Consider the following 15,111-nt stretch of genomic DNA (forward strand, 5'->3'; position numbering starts at 1 on the left):
GCATCTTGCACTGATCACAACTGTGATATACCTATCAGTTGTCAACAGTTGCACAAAAGCTGAAAAGTGGGGACAAAGCTATTGGCTAATCATTAAAGTGGTGATTAAGAATAACCCTGAGATAAATGATCAAGTAGAGGACCTAGGGAGACAAATCTAAGGTTTTCATCAAAATGAAGTGTATGGCAGGGAAGCAGAGTGGAAATCCTATGGAAAAACTTTGATGTCTATATGCCAACAATTATTTCACTTCATAAAATACATAAACTATCATTCTTCCTATCACGAGAATCACAATAGAACATTAGCCATTAGAGCTAAGGAATTAAAATTTGCAATCAGGAAAGATTAAAGTATAAAAACACAGTATGTGATATCAAAGCAGTGTAAAAATATAGCGATTATGGAGTTGAGAAAGTTAAAACAATCAGGTGGTTGACAAATAATTGGTACAGGAAGCGAATATGCAAATCTGCCAAAAAAACATTTCCTGCTTTAAATACCTGAACTTATTCATTAAACCATTATAGAGAAGATAACAGTAGCTCACAATTCTTGGGGGACAGTTCATTCACAAAAGACTAAAAAATTTAAAGTCAAAGAAGAAAACTCCAGGGAGAATTCAGTACATAGAAAAACTTTCTCAAAGTCCCTGGGTGGCTCAGTCAGTTGGGTGTCTGACTGGCTCAGGTCATGATCTCAGTTTGTGAGTTCGAGCCCTGCGTTGGGCTCTGGGCTGACAGCTCAGAGCCTGGAACCTGCTTTGGATTTTGTGTCTCTCTCTCACTCTCTCAATAAATAAACATTAAATTTAAAAAAAAAAAAAAAAACAAAAAAAACCTTTTTCTCTCCCACAGTAAGAGAGCTAAAAATCTATATATATTCAGGGACTACATGGTAACTATATGGAATGCTTTTCCTCTTCAGTTGTATCTACAAGAGTTTCCCAGTAAAATATAAGTTCTTTACATGAGGTCCACAAATAGGCTTTACATATCTTTCTATAAAGATATCTGGACTTTTACTAAAACCTTCCAGAAGAATGGTATCTTCCGAAAGTTATATTAGTTCAGAATGAAAGGTCTTTTCCATTCATTCTCAGAAGTCTAAGAATTGTCCATTTCTAATCCATTGTCTTTACACTTGGGGAAAATAGTATTCCATTTAGAATACTCTCTAAAACATGACTATCATCATAAGGGGATACCCTAATGAATCTCTTTGTCAGATACTTTAAAAAATATAAAAAAAAGGAGTTACTCACAATATTTTAAATAAATTAACAAAAATGGTCCTGATTGTGTGCAGGGGAAAAGACTAAGCTTAAGATCCTAATGTGGTAGAAAACAAAATGGCTAAAAAAAGCTGAGAAAGGCCTTGTTGAACTTGATCCACAACTCTTCTTAAACATCAAGTTTTCCAAAAAAACCAAAAACAAAACACATCGTTTTCCCCTTAGTCATTTAATAATATTTGTTTTTCCATATATTTCTTGCTTTGTATTCTGTACATAACAGCCACTAACTAATTTATTTAACTGGAATACTAACATCCCTAACCCACAAAATACCTACCATGAGTTTAAAAAATTCTGTTAAATAGTTAATGACATTACATCCTCCATCTTGAGAACATTATACTAACATGGAGAGTTAAAAGTGGCCTAAGGGTTTAATTGATGAACCCACGCCCAGATAAAAAATATTGATTACAGGGGCCCCTAGGTGGCTCAGTCAGTTAAGTGTCTGACTCTTGATTTCAGCTTAGGTCATGATCTCACGGTTCATGATTTCGAGCCCCACACTGATAATGTGGAGCCTAGGTAGGATTCTCTCTCTCCCTCTCTCTCTGCTCCTTCCTTACTCACACTGTCTCCCTCTCTCAAATAAATAAAATATATTGACTATAAGAGGGGCGCCTGGGTGGCTCAGTCGGTTAAGTGGCCGACTTCAGCTCAGGTCATGATCTTGTGGTCCGTTAGTTTGAGCCCCACATCGGGCTCTGTGCTGACAGCTCAGAGCCTGGAGCCTGCTTGGGATTCTGTGTCTCCCTCTCTCTCTGCCCCTCCCCCGCTTGTGCTATCTCTGTCTCTCAAAAATGAATAAATGTAAAAAAAAAAAAAATTTAAAAAACACTATGCTTTAATTAATAAAATTATTAAGCTCTTATTCATGAGAAACATAAATAAGCTTAAATTGTGAAGTGTGAGGGGCGCCTGGGTGGCTCAGTCGGTTAAGCGGCCGACTTCGGCTCAGGTCATGATCTCGCGGTCCGTGAGTTCGAGCCCCGCGTCGGGCTCTGTGCTGACAGCTCAGAGCCTGGAGCCTGTTTCAGATTCTGTGTCTCCCTCTCTCTCTGACCCTCCCCCGTTCATGCTCTGTCTCTCTCTGTCTCAAAAATAAATAAACGTTAAAAAAAAAAAAATTTAGAAAAAAAAAAATTGTGAAGTGTGAGAATATATGCCTAAAATGGTTACTAAACTCTGTCAATGCCTGCTATACTAATACTACATCACACACACACACACACACACAATTCTGTAAGTATGTGGAATGAAAAAAAATCATAGCACCTAACATTTATTAAATGCTTACGTGCCAGGCACTGTGTTAAATCTTTTAGATATTCTTAGTTGAACTTCACATTTGCCCTAGGAGGTCGTGGAAATGGTCTATTAAAAAAAAGAGAGAGAGAGAGAGAGAGAGAGAGAGAAGGTAGGGGGGATCTTAGAGGTAAAATAACTTGCCCAAGATCAGTAACTAAGTGGCAAAATCAGGACTCAAACACAGCACTGCCTGACCAGAAATCTTTTAAACATTCTACCTACTCAAATTGAGAATCCACTAGAAGGTATAAGCTTCACTGATGTCAGACCAGTAGTATTAGCTCTGTACCTATCTACTATTGTTTCCTGTATTATTATACAAGTAGTAGGTACTTAAAAATAGCTAACAGATAATAGCATGTCCTAATGCAAAATAGCTTCAAAAAGAAATGTTATTTAGCCAAAGGAAAACAGATGATATCTTCTGATGAATGACAGGTATAACATCAGAGAAAACTCTAAAAAGAGCTATTATATGTAGTCTTACTTTAAAATAATAGTATGAACCATGAATTAACACCCATCCAAAAGTTATCAGTGATGCATAGCAAAAAATTCAATACTTTACCCCTTAACTAAATGTTTAATCAAATAAGAACACTGAAGGTGCATGTAACTTTTTTATTGAGGCACAACAAGGCATTATAACTTGCCTGAACTTGAGGCAGTCAGTTTAGTAAGCTGAACGTTAATACAGTTAAGGATTAAGTGCAAACAATATACATTCACAGCTTGACTAGCGAGGCTACATCACAATTTATAAAGTGCCAGATTAGTGCTAATTGTCATTCAGCTTGAAATTTTTCACCTTGGGGAGGAAAACAAAAAAAGTAAGGACCTCCACCTTCCTCTAGGAAAGAAAACATTTTCCTAAACCAGTCACAAGGGCAAAGACTACTTCTCCTTTAACCCTACTAATTAGAACACCATTCTTTTACTGTCAATTCTGTACTGACTTTCAATCTTGATAAAGAAGATAGCCTGAAAATGTAGAATATTTCCAACTACTTCCATAAATTGCTCCCCTGTGCAAACGTAACCATATCTGGTCTCCCTGGAAGAGCTGAAGAATTGCATGATTGCTAGCAGTTTCATGGTCTGGAGCACCATCATTGGCATAGGCAGATACCAAGACCTCTTCATTCTTCATGAGGTTGACATATAGTGGCACATTCACTGCCAGCTTTAGCATGTGAAAAATGAAAACATAAGTGCCATTCACTGGGCAATTAAATCTACCAAGCTGAAGATCAAAAGTTTCTCCCAAGTTGTTTAGAAGAAGATCAAACACGATAGGTTGGTCTAAAGTTCCAGGGGCGAGATTAGAGGTTCTGGCTGCTGAGAAGGCAACGCGCATCTGCTGAGGCAGGGGATAGACGTGTACTGGCAGTATGGTGGCTGCTGGATTTGTCACGGGCACATCCACAGGGGTCATGCTACGGGAGTCTCCTTGTCCAGAGTCACCACTGTTAAACGTTTCGTTGTCTCTTTCTGGGCTGCTCACCTGAGAAGAATCACTCCACCCTGCTGTTTTATTAGCAACAGTGAGTTTCTCATAATGAAGCAGTTAGCTTTGAACACAATATTTAACATTAGTCGGCTACTGAAATACAGATAAAAATACATTTTATAGTAAATTCTAAAACAAAAACAACAAAGTATAGCTACAGTATACTTTTCTAAAGTTTTCTAGCAATAGGCTTTCATATTACTATTAAGCCAAAAAGGACCTAGATGATCTTGTCTGGTGGGCCTCATTGTTTTTTTAAGATTTTTTTTTTTTAAGAAAATAAGCCTCCAGGAAATGCTAAGTTACTAAAGATTAGCAAAGTCTGAAACCCAGGTTTGAACACTCTTTTTACTTCTTTTATCTTTCTTCTGTAATTCTCACTCAGTTCTTCATTCCTCAGTGATAAATCTACTCAAACTAATGTACAAGGACTCAAGAAAACTGAGATTACATAAAAGAACCAACTTTTAGAACTACTCGCCACTCAAAGATACTCTGTTATGATACTAAGTCCCATGATGAATGCCTGTTCTTCATTTCCAAGTTAATGTGATATCATGAAATCTTAATGTTTTAAGTACTACACAAAAACATAGCTCAGATAGAAGGCCAAGGCAGTGTGAATACTGATTGCTTTCTTAAAAGGAAAAGATTGTTTTTCTGTGATAAAGTTAGTTAATCTTCGGTAATTCTTGATTTTCTCAGTTACACTGAATCTTTTCTACTAAAGGTCCTATTAAACTTTCACATTTTAAAAAGTATTATAATATCTTCTGAAATTTCAAGTCATGGTGTCTTAATTGCTGCTTTTTCCTATCTTTCAATGTAGTGACACTAGAGTATCTAGAAATGCCCATTATTACAAGAAACATCATTCTGAATCATCACATGAAACTATTTGAAGTATGCAAGATGAATACATATCAAAGGCTGAATTATGCTGTGGCGTCAATCAAACTGAAAAAGCACACACATACACTTTTAATTTAAATGGACAACTGGTTTCCACAGCCATTCCAGTTAGTCTAGTATTTCCCTCAGGTCTTCAGTACTACATTTATGCAAAATGAAAACTTTAAAAGCTAAATGGTGAAAACAATGTACTCTGGGGAGAACTTCACAGAAGACAAAGAATGATCTAGAGGTATGTTCTGTGTAACCCAGTTAATCATCCTTACCTCTTGAATTTGTCCGAGGACCACCAGATGTCCCTCCTCGCTTGTAACACTGCTGGAAATTATCCTGAAATGAACGCGTAATATTTAACCTTGGCACCAAAAATGCAAGATGATAGTCCTTTCCCAGTGTTATTGGCTGGTAAATTTGTAAGATTAAAGTCCTCTTAGCCTTTTCTCTACCCTTCCCCAGCAGCCACAGAGGCTCAGATGTTTCCAAACACCAAGAAAGGCAAAAAGGGCAACAATAGCAATACTTGCTTCATCTGTGAATTAACCTGACCAACTAGGTATGCTAATAATTGCAAAAACAAGAAGGCATCCAGGAAACACTATGTAAAAGATACAATGTGAGGTAATGAGGGAAATTCAGAAATATGGCCTGGTCCTCTATCCCTTATCGCAAGATAAAGGGAAATAATAAGGCAAGAACACAGACTATTTCAATCTTGCTCTATTTATAGATCAAACTGTGAAGACAATTATGAACTACGTCAGGATTTTGTTTTGTTTTGACAGAGAGGTTGGTAAGAATTATACCATATGAATGTACTATTGCCTGAAAACATAATTTAATATCCTCAAGAAAAAAATGTTCACGAGGCAACATTTCAAACAGACTCCCAGGTATGTTGAAAGTCAGCCTCCAGACAACACATGAAAAGAATGATCAGTGGCATTAAATTAGCACATACAATAAAAATAAACACATGCAATAAAAAATTTAAACAGGACAAGAAGGCACACAATAATTAAGTCTCCTACCCCAAACTCCTAATCCTTTTCCCAATACAACAACTATCTCATGTTTTCTCAGCAAGAAATTTACTTTCTTTTTTTTTTTTTTTTTTTTTAATGTAACCTCTATGCCTAATGTGGGGCTTGACCTCATGACCCTGAGGATCAAAAGTCACATGCTATACTGACTGAGCCAGGCAGGCACCCCAGCAAGACATTTAAAGCAGCACAAAAAAATTCCAGAATATTGGTGTTAAGAACAGCTCCATTACAGACACCTGGGTGGCTCAGTCAGTTGAGCGTCCAACTTCAGTTCACGTTATGATCTCACGATTCCTGAGTTCAAGCCCCACAGCAGACTGGCTACTGTCAGCCTGTCAGTGCAGAGCCTGCTTCAGATCCTGTCTCTCTCTTTGCCTCTCCCTCCTTACACTCAAAAAATAAATAAAATATTTAAAAAAAAATTTTTTTTTTTTTAAAGGAGCTGTTCATTACTGTCTGACATTACCGTGCTAAGCCTTCATGTATGTTAATTCACTTAATCCTCAGGATATCTCAGAAAGTAATCCTCACAACACTTCAGAGTAAGATTGAGTCTTCATCCAACAGATGAGGAACCACAGATCAGAAAGTTTACTCAAACATACCCAAGGTCACACAACAAAGGAAGTGATGAAATCAGGAATCAAACCCAAGTCATTTAAGTGATTTGGTGTGTTCTTCGAGGTGTGTTCTTAACCCCCTTTTCAATACTGTCTCTGTATAGACATCTACCTTACCTCATTTAACTAACTGTAAGCTCCTCAAAAACAGGTACTTTATATCACAACAGAACTCAGTGGGAAACCACATACTTAAAAACTTGTAAAACTTCAAAACTGAAAATTCTGACGTATTCAGTCATATCCATAGATGATCAATGACAAAGAGGTCCCACGGTTTGTTAAAGTAGAATGTCTAACCTCTTACCAGTCTTTTATCATATGTAGTAAAGAAAATCTGAGCTATTCAAATAAAAATAAACAAAAAAATAAATTTTTGAAAAATACTTTTGCTACACCAGGTACCTAGAAAAGTTAAACTGAAAGCAACATAATGAAGTTGGGGCGCCTAGGTGGCTCAGTCGGCTAAGCACCCAAATCTTGATTTCAGTTCAGGTCATGATCCCAGAATCGTGGGATCAAGCCCCATGTCGGGCTCCACATGGAGCATGGACACTGTGTGAGATTCTCTCCCCTTCAAAAAAAAAAGGAAAAGAAAATAATAAAGTTAAGCTCATAGGGTCTGGAGTTAGGAAACATGCAGTCTCATGTTAATTCTACCATTCATTTGCTGAGTGACCTCAGGTAAGTAATTTGTTTCTGAACCCCAGTTTCTCTCAAAAGGTAGAGGAGTGAATGAGTTAATGCAAACAACATGATAAATAAAGTTCTTAAGACCTTCTAAGTTCTGTGTAACAGACAATTGTCATTTATCTTCTGTGGGTTACTTGAAAAGCTTCCAACTCAACTCTCCACAGTACTGACAAGTAGTTCTAAAACAAAGAGTGCCTTGGAGTGTCTGGGTGGCTCAGTCAGTTAAGTGTTGGACTCCAGCTCAGGTCATGATCTCACGGTTTGTGGGTTGAAGCCCCGTGTCAGACTCTGTGCTGACAGCTAAGAGCCTGAAGCCTGCTTTGGATTCTGTCTGTCTCTGCCCCTCCCCTGCTCACATTCTGTCTAACTCTCTCTCAAAAATAAACATTTCAAAAATTTAAAAAAAACAAAGAGTGCCTTACACCAAATACACTGTGACTCGGCTATAGTTTAATCACAGCTTAACATCAACAACTGTACTATATTATTCAACTATGACAACTATTCTTACCCTTTGGGAATAAGGTGTCCCAGGATACTCTCTAGCTTGGAACTGTAGCTGGCTATAATTTCCATTGGTAATTGAAGGTGGTCCTCTATAAGTATCAAAACCTAATAAACAAACAACTTAAATAAAATTATGGGCAAAATTATACTAAACTTTTAAATAGTCTAATTCTATACCACTTTAAAAGTTAAACTGATCCTATAATACCATCATTAGATTTATGCCTTCTTTAAGCAAACTCTACTAATATTGCTTCCACAGGAAAACACATATTTATAAAATACCGCTAACTTCAAATAAGCCAAGGGCAGAGATTTACTACTGCTGCAATGCAGATGGGGTTCAAAAAGGTGCATGGTTAAGGCCTGTCTAGCGCAATTCTGCTAATACCAAGAGAATAACATGTGGAACCATATCTAAGACTTAAGAAAATATCACTATTATAGTCTCAAAATTTATATTTTTATGTATAGTATCCTCTCATAGAAAAATAACTAGAAAATGGGCACTGATTATGACACATTTTGAGACATATTTTTATTTGACATAGTTTGACTTGGGGCAGTCAAGTCAATTAAAAAAAAGTAAGTATTCAAATATGAAAACCCAAATTCATCCCCGGAAAAGAAAGATGCTCAACCTTTCACTGCAGCAAGTCACAGGATCAATCTGCTTTTCATACAAAAAGTTCCTCTGTTATATAGGCAACAGGTATATTAGAAAAGCTATATTTTACAGAAATAGGGAATTTTCTACCACAATATGGAGGGCAACTAAAAAAGGAACAAGGTAAAGTAAAAATAGTTTGAGTTAAGTAAATATATAAACAAAATAATTCAGTATAATTAAATTTTGTTCAGAGCATACCTTTATAACCACCAGGGGACCGATACGAATTGGTTAGTAATCTCCCACCACGAGTACATCCTCTAACAGATCCCCGGCTATTGACAAATGGTTGAGAGGGTCTGGGAAATACATTCGTCTGTGCTGGGTAAAAGGCAAGGCTACCATTGCTTACTTGAATAGTTCCATCAGGATAACTTGCTGCTTAAGGAAACAGTTTTAAGTCCAAGAGTTAAATGGTAACAAAGATTTAATATTCTTTATACTTAAAAGTCACTGTATATCAAAACCTTTAATATAATTTTCTCCCTTTGAAAAAAAAAAAAACAGGTGCTATATATACACATACGTATATATAGAGATCCTGGTATCTATACATATATTTAGGTAATAGAATATTATTCAGCCTTAAAAAGGTAAGAAATTCTGACACATGCTACAACATGGATGAAATCTTGAAGACATTATGCTGAACGAAATAGGCCAGTCACAAAAGGACAAATACTGTCTGTTTCCACTTACTCTAGGTAAGTACCTAGAGTAGTCAAATTCATAGAGTAGAATGGTAGTTGCCAGGGGGCAGTAGGAAGAGGGGGAATGGAGAGTTAGTGTTAAATGGGTACAGAGTTCATTTGGGAAAGATGAAAAAGTCCTTAGAGATGAATGGTGGTGATGGCTACACAACCATCTGGCCATACACTTAAAAATGGTTAAAATGGTAAATTTTATGTTATGTATATTTGGCCACAATTAAAGGAAAAAAGGCTAAACACCCCAGATCAAGGAGTAAAAGACAATGAATTTTAATTAATACTATACCTAAGAAGGCACAGGACAAATATCCCTTATGTAAATCATCTACACAATGTTTTCACTCAGTACAAGTGAGAACAGAATGAGGTCATTGGTGGCTAGGTCCAAGGATTTACATTTAGTATCTCTTGTGAGTAACCAAATACCTCTAATGTTCAACTCATTTACTCAGGCTTAAGTTTTAGAAAACTCAATGGGGATCTGAAACACCAACACTAAAAATCTACAGGTGTTTATCAAATTAGGAAATAACTACAAAGTTGCCTATTCTTTCATGTATTTGGATAGCATAAAAGAGCAAAATAGTTTTTCATCTCTAAGCAAACAATGGAAAAGCATACTAAATTATATCTTTGCATTAATCAATGCTTTATTGTAAGAGGGAAAAAGAGAGAAAAGGCCAGATAGCTATCTGTCTGTGCTAAAAGATTCAACAGAGTGATTTCAAAACTCTTCTAAGTAGAAGACGGGCACTTCTATAGTAGATAGGGCGATATATATATATATATATATCGCCCTATCTACTCCTATTACTGTCCATGGTAATCAAAGCAATCAGATTTAAAAATATGAACCTACTTCAAGGTTTAATCAACCATCTAGGTTCTACCTCTACAAAAGTTAAAATTAATAGGCGAACTTAATTAATAGAAGAAAGGCATTTAAGTGTTTCTCAACACTTGAACATGCGAAGAAATAATGCTTACTAGTCAAGAAAGAACCCTTAAAGTATCACTACTGAATTACTTTCCATTCTACTAGCTGTCATCTAAGTCTTCAAAATATCATATGCAAAGATCTTACCAGTCTCTTGAGAAAGGACAGTTTGTTCTACATGTATAGCTGGCAGTTGGCACTGGGGTGGTGTTTGTGTACTTGCTGTAGTAAAACTTTGATTGTAGCCAGGTGAATAAGGGGATTCTTTTACTTCTTGTTCTTTCCGTGGAGGCAGAGGTGCATTAACATTAAACACCTTAAGAGACAAAGGGTACACTAAGTCCTTTGTAATGTTTCATAGAAAAGGATTAAGGATGACATCCAACAAAATTCTCCAACATTCAAAAACTTCTATTTGACAGGCAAAGGACTTGAATGGACATTTCTCCAAAGAAGAGAAATGGCCAATAAGCACATGAAAAGATGCTCAGCATCACAGTCATTAGGGAAATACAAATCAAAACCACAATAATATACCACTTCATACTCATTAGGATGGCTGTTACCAAAAGAAAAAAAAAAAAAAAGAGAGAGAGAAAATCTAAGTGTTGGCAAAGATGTGGTGTAATTTGAGCCTTGTGCATTACTGGTAGGAATGTAAAATAGTGCAACCAACTGTAGAAAACAGTGTGGTTGTTCCTCAAAAAGTTAAACATGCAATTACCATATGATCCAGCAAATCCACTTCTAAAATATAACCAAAAGTACTGAAAGCAGAGGCTCACATTTTGTACATCAATGTTCACAGCAGCATTATTCACAATAGGCAAAAGGGGGGCGCCTGGGTGGCTCAGTCGGTTAAGCGTCCGACTTCAGCTCAGGTCACGATCTCACGGACCGTGAGTCCGAGCCCCATGTCAGGCTCTGGGCTGATGGCTGAGAGTCTGGAGCCTGCTTCCGGTTCTGTGTCTCCCTCTCTCTCTGCCCCTCCCCCATTCATGCTCTGTCTCTGTCTCAAAAATAAACGTTAAAAAAAAAAAAATTAAAAAAAAAAAAACAAAACAATAGGCAAAAGGTGGAAACAATCGAAATGTCCAACAGCTGAATGGATAAACAAAATGTGGTATAGACATACAATAGAATATTATTTAGCTATAAAAAATGAAATTCTCATCCATAATACAACATGAATAAACCTTGAAAATATTTTGCTAAATGAAATAAGTCATATACAAAAGGGCAAATAATGTGATTCCACTTATCTGAGTACTTAGAACAGGTAATGAGGCAAAAAGAAGATAGGTTACTAGAAGCTGGAGAGAGGGAGGAATAAAAAGCTATTATTTAATGAGTATAGTTTAATGGTTTGGATGATGAAAATGTTTTGGAAACAGTGGAAATGGTTGTACAACACTGTAGATGTACTAAACATCACTGAATTATATACTTAAAAATGGTTAAAATGGTAAATTTTATGTCATACGTATTTTACTATGGCCAGAAAAAACCTATTTGGTTTCTAGTAGATCTAAACTCAAATACAAAAATTAATCTTCCTGCTATTATGATATAATAATGCTTACTGAGCATGAAAGCTACACAGGCCAAGAGAGTACTTTTTCAAAAATTAAAGATGAAAAAAATCTGCCACCTACCAAATTTCTACCACATGGCAGGCAAATGACCTGTCCAGACTCTGGCCATTGTCTATAAAATAGTACTTCCATTACTCTCCAGCTCCCTTACCCTGCTCCATTTTTCCCCATGACACAGGTGACATTTCCCCATATGTATATACATATATATACATATGTATACGTATACACATATATATGTGTATGTGTATATTTTTCTCTCTAGCCCTCTCACCTCCATTATCAAATGTAAGCTTCTTGAGCACAAAGACTTGTCTCTTTTTCACTGCCAATACCCAACCCCAGTGATTAAGAACAGTATCTGATTTCATTAACGAGAAAAAGTTAATAAAACCAATGTGGCAACACTGTGCAGGAGGGACAGGGCAAGAGGGAAAACAAAGAAACTAATCAGTTCTAAGAGGCCAAGCATGAAGGATAAAACTAGTGAATTTAGGTGCCTGAATTCAAAAGCTTATCTCCCTGCATTGTATCTGCTTTCCATTGCCACTCCACTGGCCCCACCCGACCACCATCACTGAAAAGTATCCAGAGTGGGGCATTAAGCATCATCAGATACTTACTGGCTCAGACTTTTTTTCTAAAGAACTGTTCTATACTATTCTGTTTCAGAGAGTAAACATATAAACCTAGGTATATTACCTTGAAAAATGTTTTAAGCTTAAACAATTTGCAGAGGAATGTGTAATTCAGAATACCACACAAATTGGAACAATTATCCAAAATCAGCATAAGATCAAAATAAAATCAAATGAAAGTTTCCTGAATGACAGAACACCCAAGTATGTGCCCTATATTTCAGGCTATTGATGCTATGGAACATCACTAGTGTGGTATTAGTAATGGTTAGTATTATTAAGCTGTTCACAGAAAATTATGTTTCTCACTCACACATTTTTTTTTTAATTAATATGAACCCTCAGCTTTGCCTGCTACTAATTTTCTGAGTGGGGAAAATGTTGATAAAATATCCATTCAAAATTCTCAAGGCTTTGGATTTAATACTCTTTCACCACAAACAATATTTGCATTGGACAAAGCAAGGATCAACCCAAATAAGAGCAATACAAAAGGCAAAGTTTTTCACATAGTAAGTACCCAATAATGGACGTAAGAGAAACAATGGCTTTTTAACAGGAACAATGAACTGTAATCACCATTCACGTTTCATACTCACTGTCTGCATGGCTTGAAAGGGCGCTGTGTTAATCGTTACTGAACTACTACTTGCTGGAGGTGACTGGAAGCCCTGTTCAGAGCCCTTTGACATGGGAGGATTTGAAGAAGCTAGTGAAGATGGTTGCTTGCTTGGGGGAACTGCTGCCTGGGAAGGAGAAATGCAGCATCAGCCAATCACCTGCCATATAACAAGCAGTTAACTTACACTAAACCCCAGACTGGCCTAAGTCAGCAAGTTCTATAGGATGACATTCGGACACAGGAATGCAAAAGAATAGCTTCTGCTTACAATTTCAAATCACAACTGCTGAGGATGCACACTAGCATTTGCTGTGCACAGCTTGCTGACTAAGTGAAAGAGTCTTACTATTAATCAGTCTAACAGATGAGGTACTGAACTTTTTATGAGTACCTAGTCAAACCCTGAAACGGTAGTTTCCAACTAAGAATCTAATATTATTCCAAATCTATACAGAAGAATTACGAAAAATCTTGGGTTAGTTGCTTAGTCAATGTTAATTTTTCTTGATTTTAAAGTCTTATTCCTGGATTTCTAAGTCAGCTGCCTTTAAAAAAGAAAATCAAACCTGATCTAATTTAAATAATACTTATCTATGGTAATAAGCAAATCCTTGATGTAACAGATTACAAATCCAAAGGCTTAAAAAGATACCAAAAACCCAGTCCTAATCAGATTATGAAACAGAGAGCTGTGACTCACTTGGTCACACCTTCCTCTTCTTAAAATGAGGAACGAAGTAATTTTAATTTAGACCAAGTCTACACCATAAAAATTAATGTGTATCTATATATTCTTATATTCTGTAATGAATACATTATCTTGTATAATAGCAAACCAAAAATAGTAAAATCTAAGAGCTGCTAAATTAATCTAAAAAAATCATGCTATCTTGCTATACCTATTTCAAGGATTTGCTCAAACTTAGCAAAAACTATCATTTTAGAATTGAAAGCACAAACATAATATAGTTGACCCTTGAAAAACACACAGGTTAGGAGTGCTGAACCCCAAAGTCAAAAATCCACATATAACTCTTGACTCCCCAAAAACTTAACTACTAATAGCTTATAGAGATGGAAAGGAAGCCTTACCAATAATATAAACAGTCGATTAACACATATTTTGTAAGGTATACGTATTATATATTGTATTCTTACAACAAAGTAACCTAGAGAAAAGACAATGTTAAGAAAAGCATAAGGCCCAGTGTCCATCAGTAGATGAATGGATAAAGATGTGGTGTGTGCGTGCGTGTGTGTGTAATGAAATATTATTCAGCCATAAAAAAGAATGAAATCTTGCCATTTGCAACAACAGGGATAAGCTAGAGAGGATAATGCTAAGCAAAAGAACTCAGCCAGAGAAAGATAAATACTGTAAGATTTTACTCATATATGGAATTTAAGAAACAAAACAAATGAGCAAAGGGGGGGGGGGGGAAGAAGAGAAAAAAAAGAGAGAGAGACAAACCAAGAAACAAGACTCTTAACTACACAGAACCAACCGATGGTTACCAGAGGGGAAATGGGTTAAATACATGATGGGGATTTAAGGAGTACATTTATTGTGAGGAGCACAGGATGATTTAAGGAAGTGTTGAGTCACAATATCGTACACCTGAAACTAATATTACACTGCATGTTAACTAAATGGAATTAAAATTAAAACCTAATTTAAAAAAAAAAGAAAATCATAAGAACATACATTTACAGTATTGTAGTTATCAAAAAACTAAAACGTATAAGTGGACCTTCACAGTTCAAGACCATATTGTTCAAGGGTCAACTGTGCTATCAAAATGCTTTTGACAAAATTAGCCAAAAGAAAATGTAATTCATTCTTATGGAGGTAGTGCTAATATTAACACTATAAATTTATTGAGTCTCAGTTATGTAAGTAGATTTTTCTGCTAAGGATTCCATCAATATAATATATATAGTGAGAAACTTGACTTACTCCTACCTAAAACTTTTCATCTTTTTTGACAACAGCAATTTAGACATATTTATTGTATGTGATAAGGCATTACACACTACTAAGTTTACTTA

At 36.1% G+C, this 15,111-nt stretch overlaps 1 protein-coding gene across 10 annotated transcripts in view; it reads right to left on the minus strand.

Annotated features, from left to right (window-relative positions):
- Positions 1–3,212: 3,212 nt before the first annotated feature.
- The window catches only part of CAPRIN2 (caprin family member 2), a 44,726-nt gene continuing 32,827 nt past the window's right edge, over positions 3,213–15,111 (minus strand). For 3 of the 10 annotated variants that reach the window (XM_060658019.3, XM_060658012.3, XM_060658013.3), the window contains 6 exons: positions 13,040–13,186; positions 10,355–10,523; positions 8,759–8,941; positions 7,895–7,995; positions 5,294–5,357; positions 3,213–4,132 (listed from right to left, as the gene is read on the minus strand). In XM_060658019.3, the coding sequence (XP_060514002.1) occupies positions 3,564–4,132; positions 5,294–5,357; positions 7,895–7,995; positions 8,759–8,941; positions 10,355–10,523; positions 13,040–13,186 (1,233 nt within the window). In that variant the 3' untranslated portion in view covers positions 3,213–3,563. Of the gene's footprint in view, positions 4,177–5,293; positions 5,358–7,894; positions 7,996–8,758; positions 8,942–10,354; positions 10,524–13,039; positions 13,187–15,111 lie in introns of all 10 variants that reach the window. The other 7 variants (XM_060658015.3, XM_060658014.3, XM_060658018.3 and 4 more) reach the window with 7 other exon arrangements.

This window comes from Panthera onca, chromosome B4, assembly GCF_046562875.1.
Source record: "Panthera onca isolate mPanOnc1 chromosome B4, mPanOnc1 haplotype 2, whole genome shotgun sequence".
In the NCBI taxonomy this organism is placed as follows: Eukaryota; Metazoa; Chordata; class Mammalia; order Carnivora; family Felidae; genus Panthera; species Panthera onca.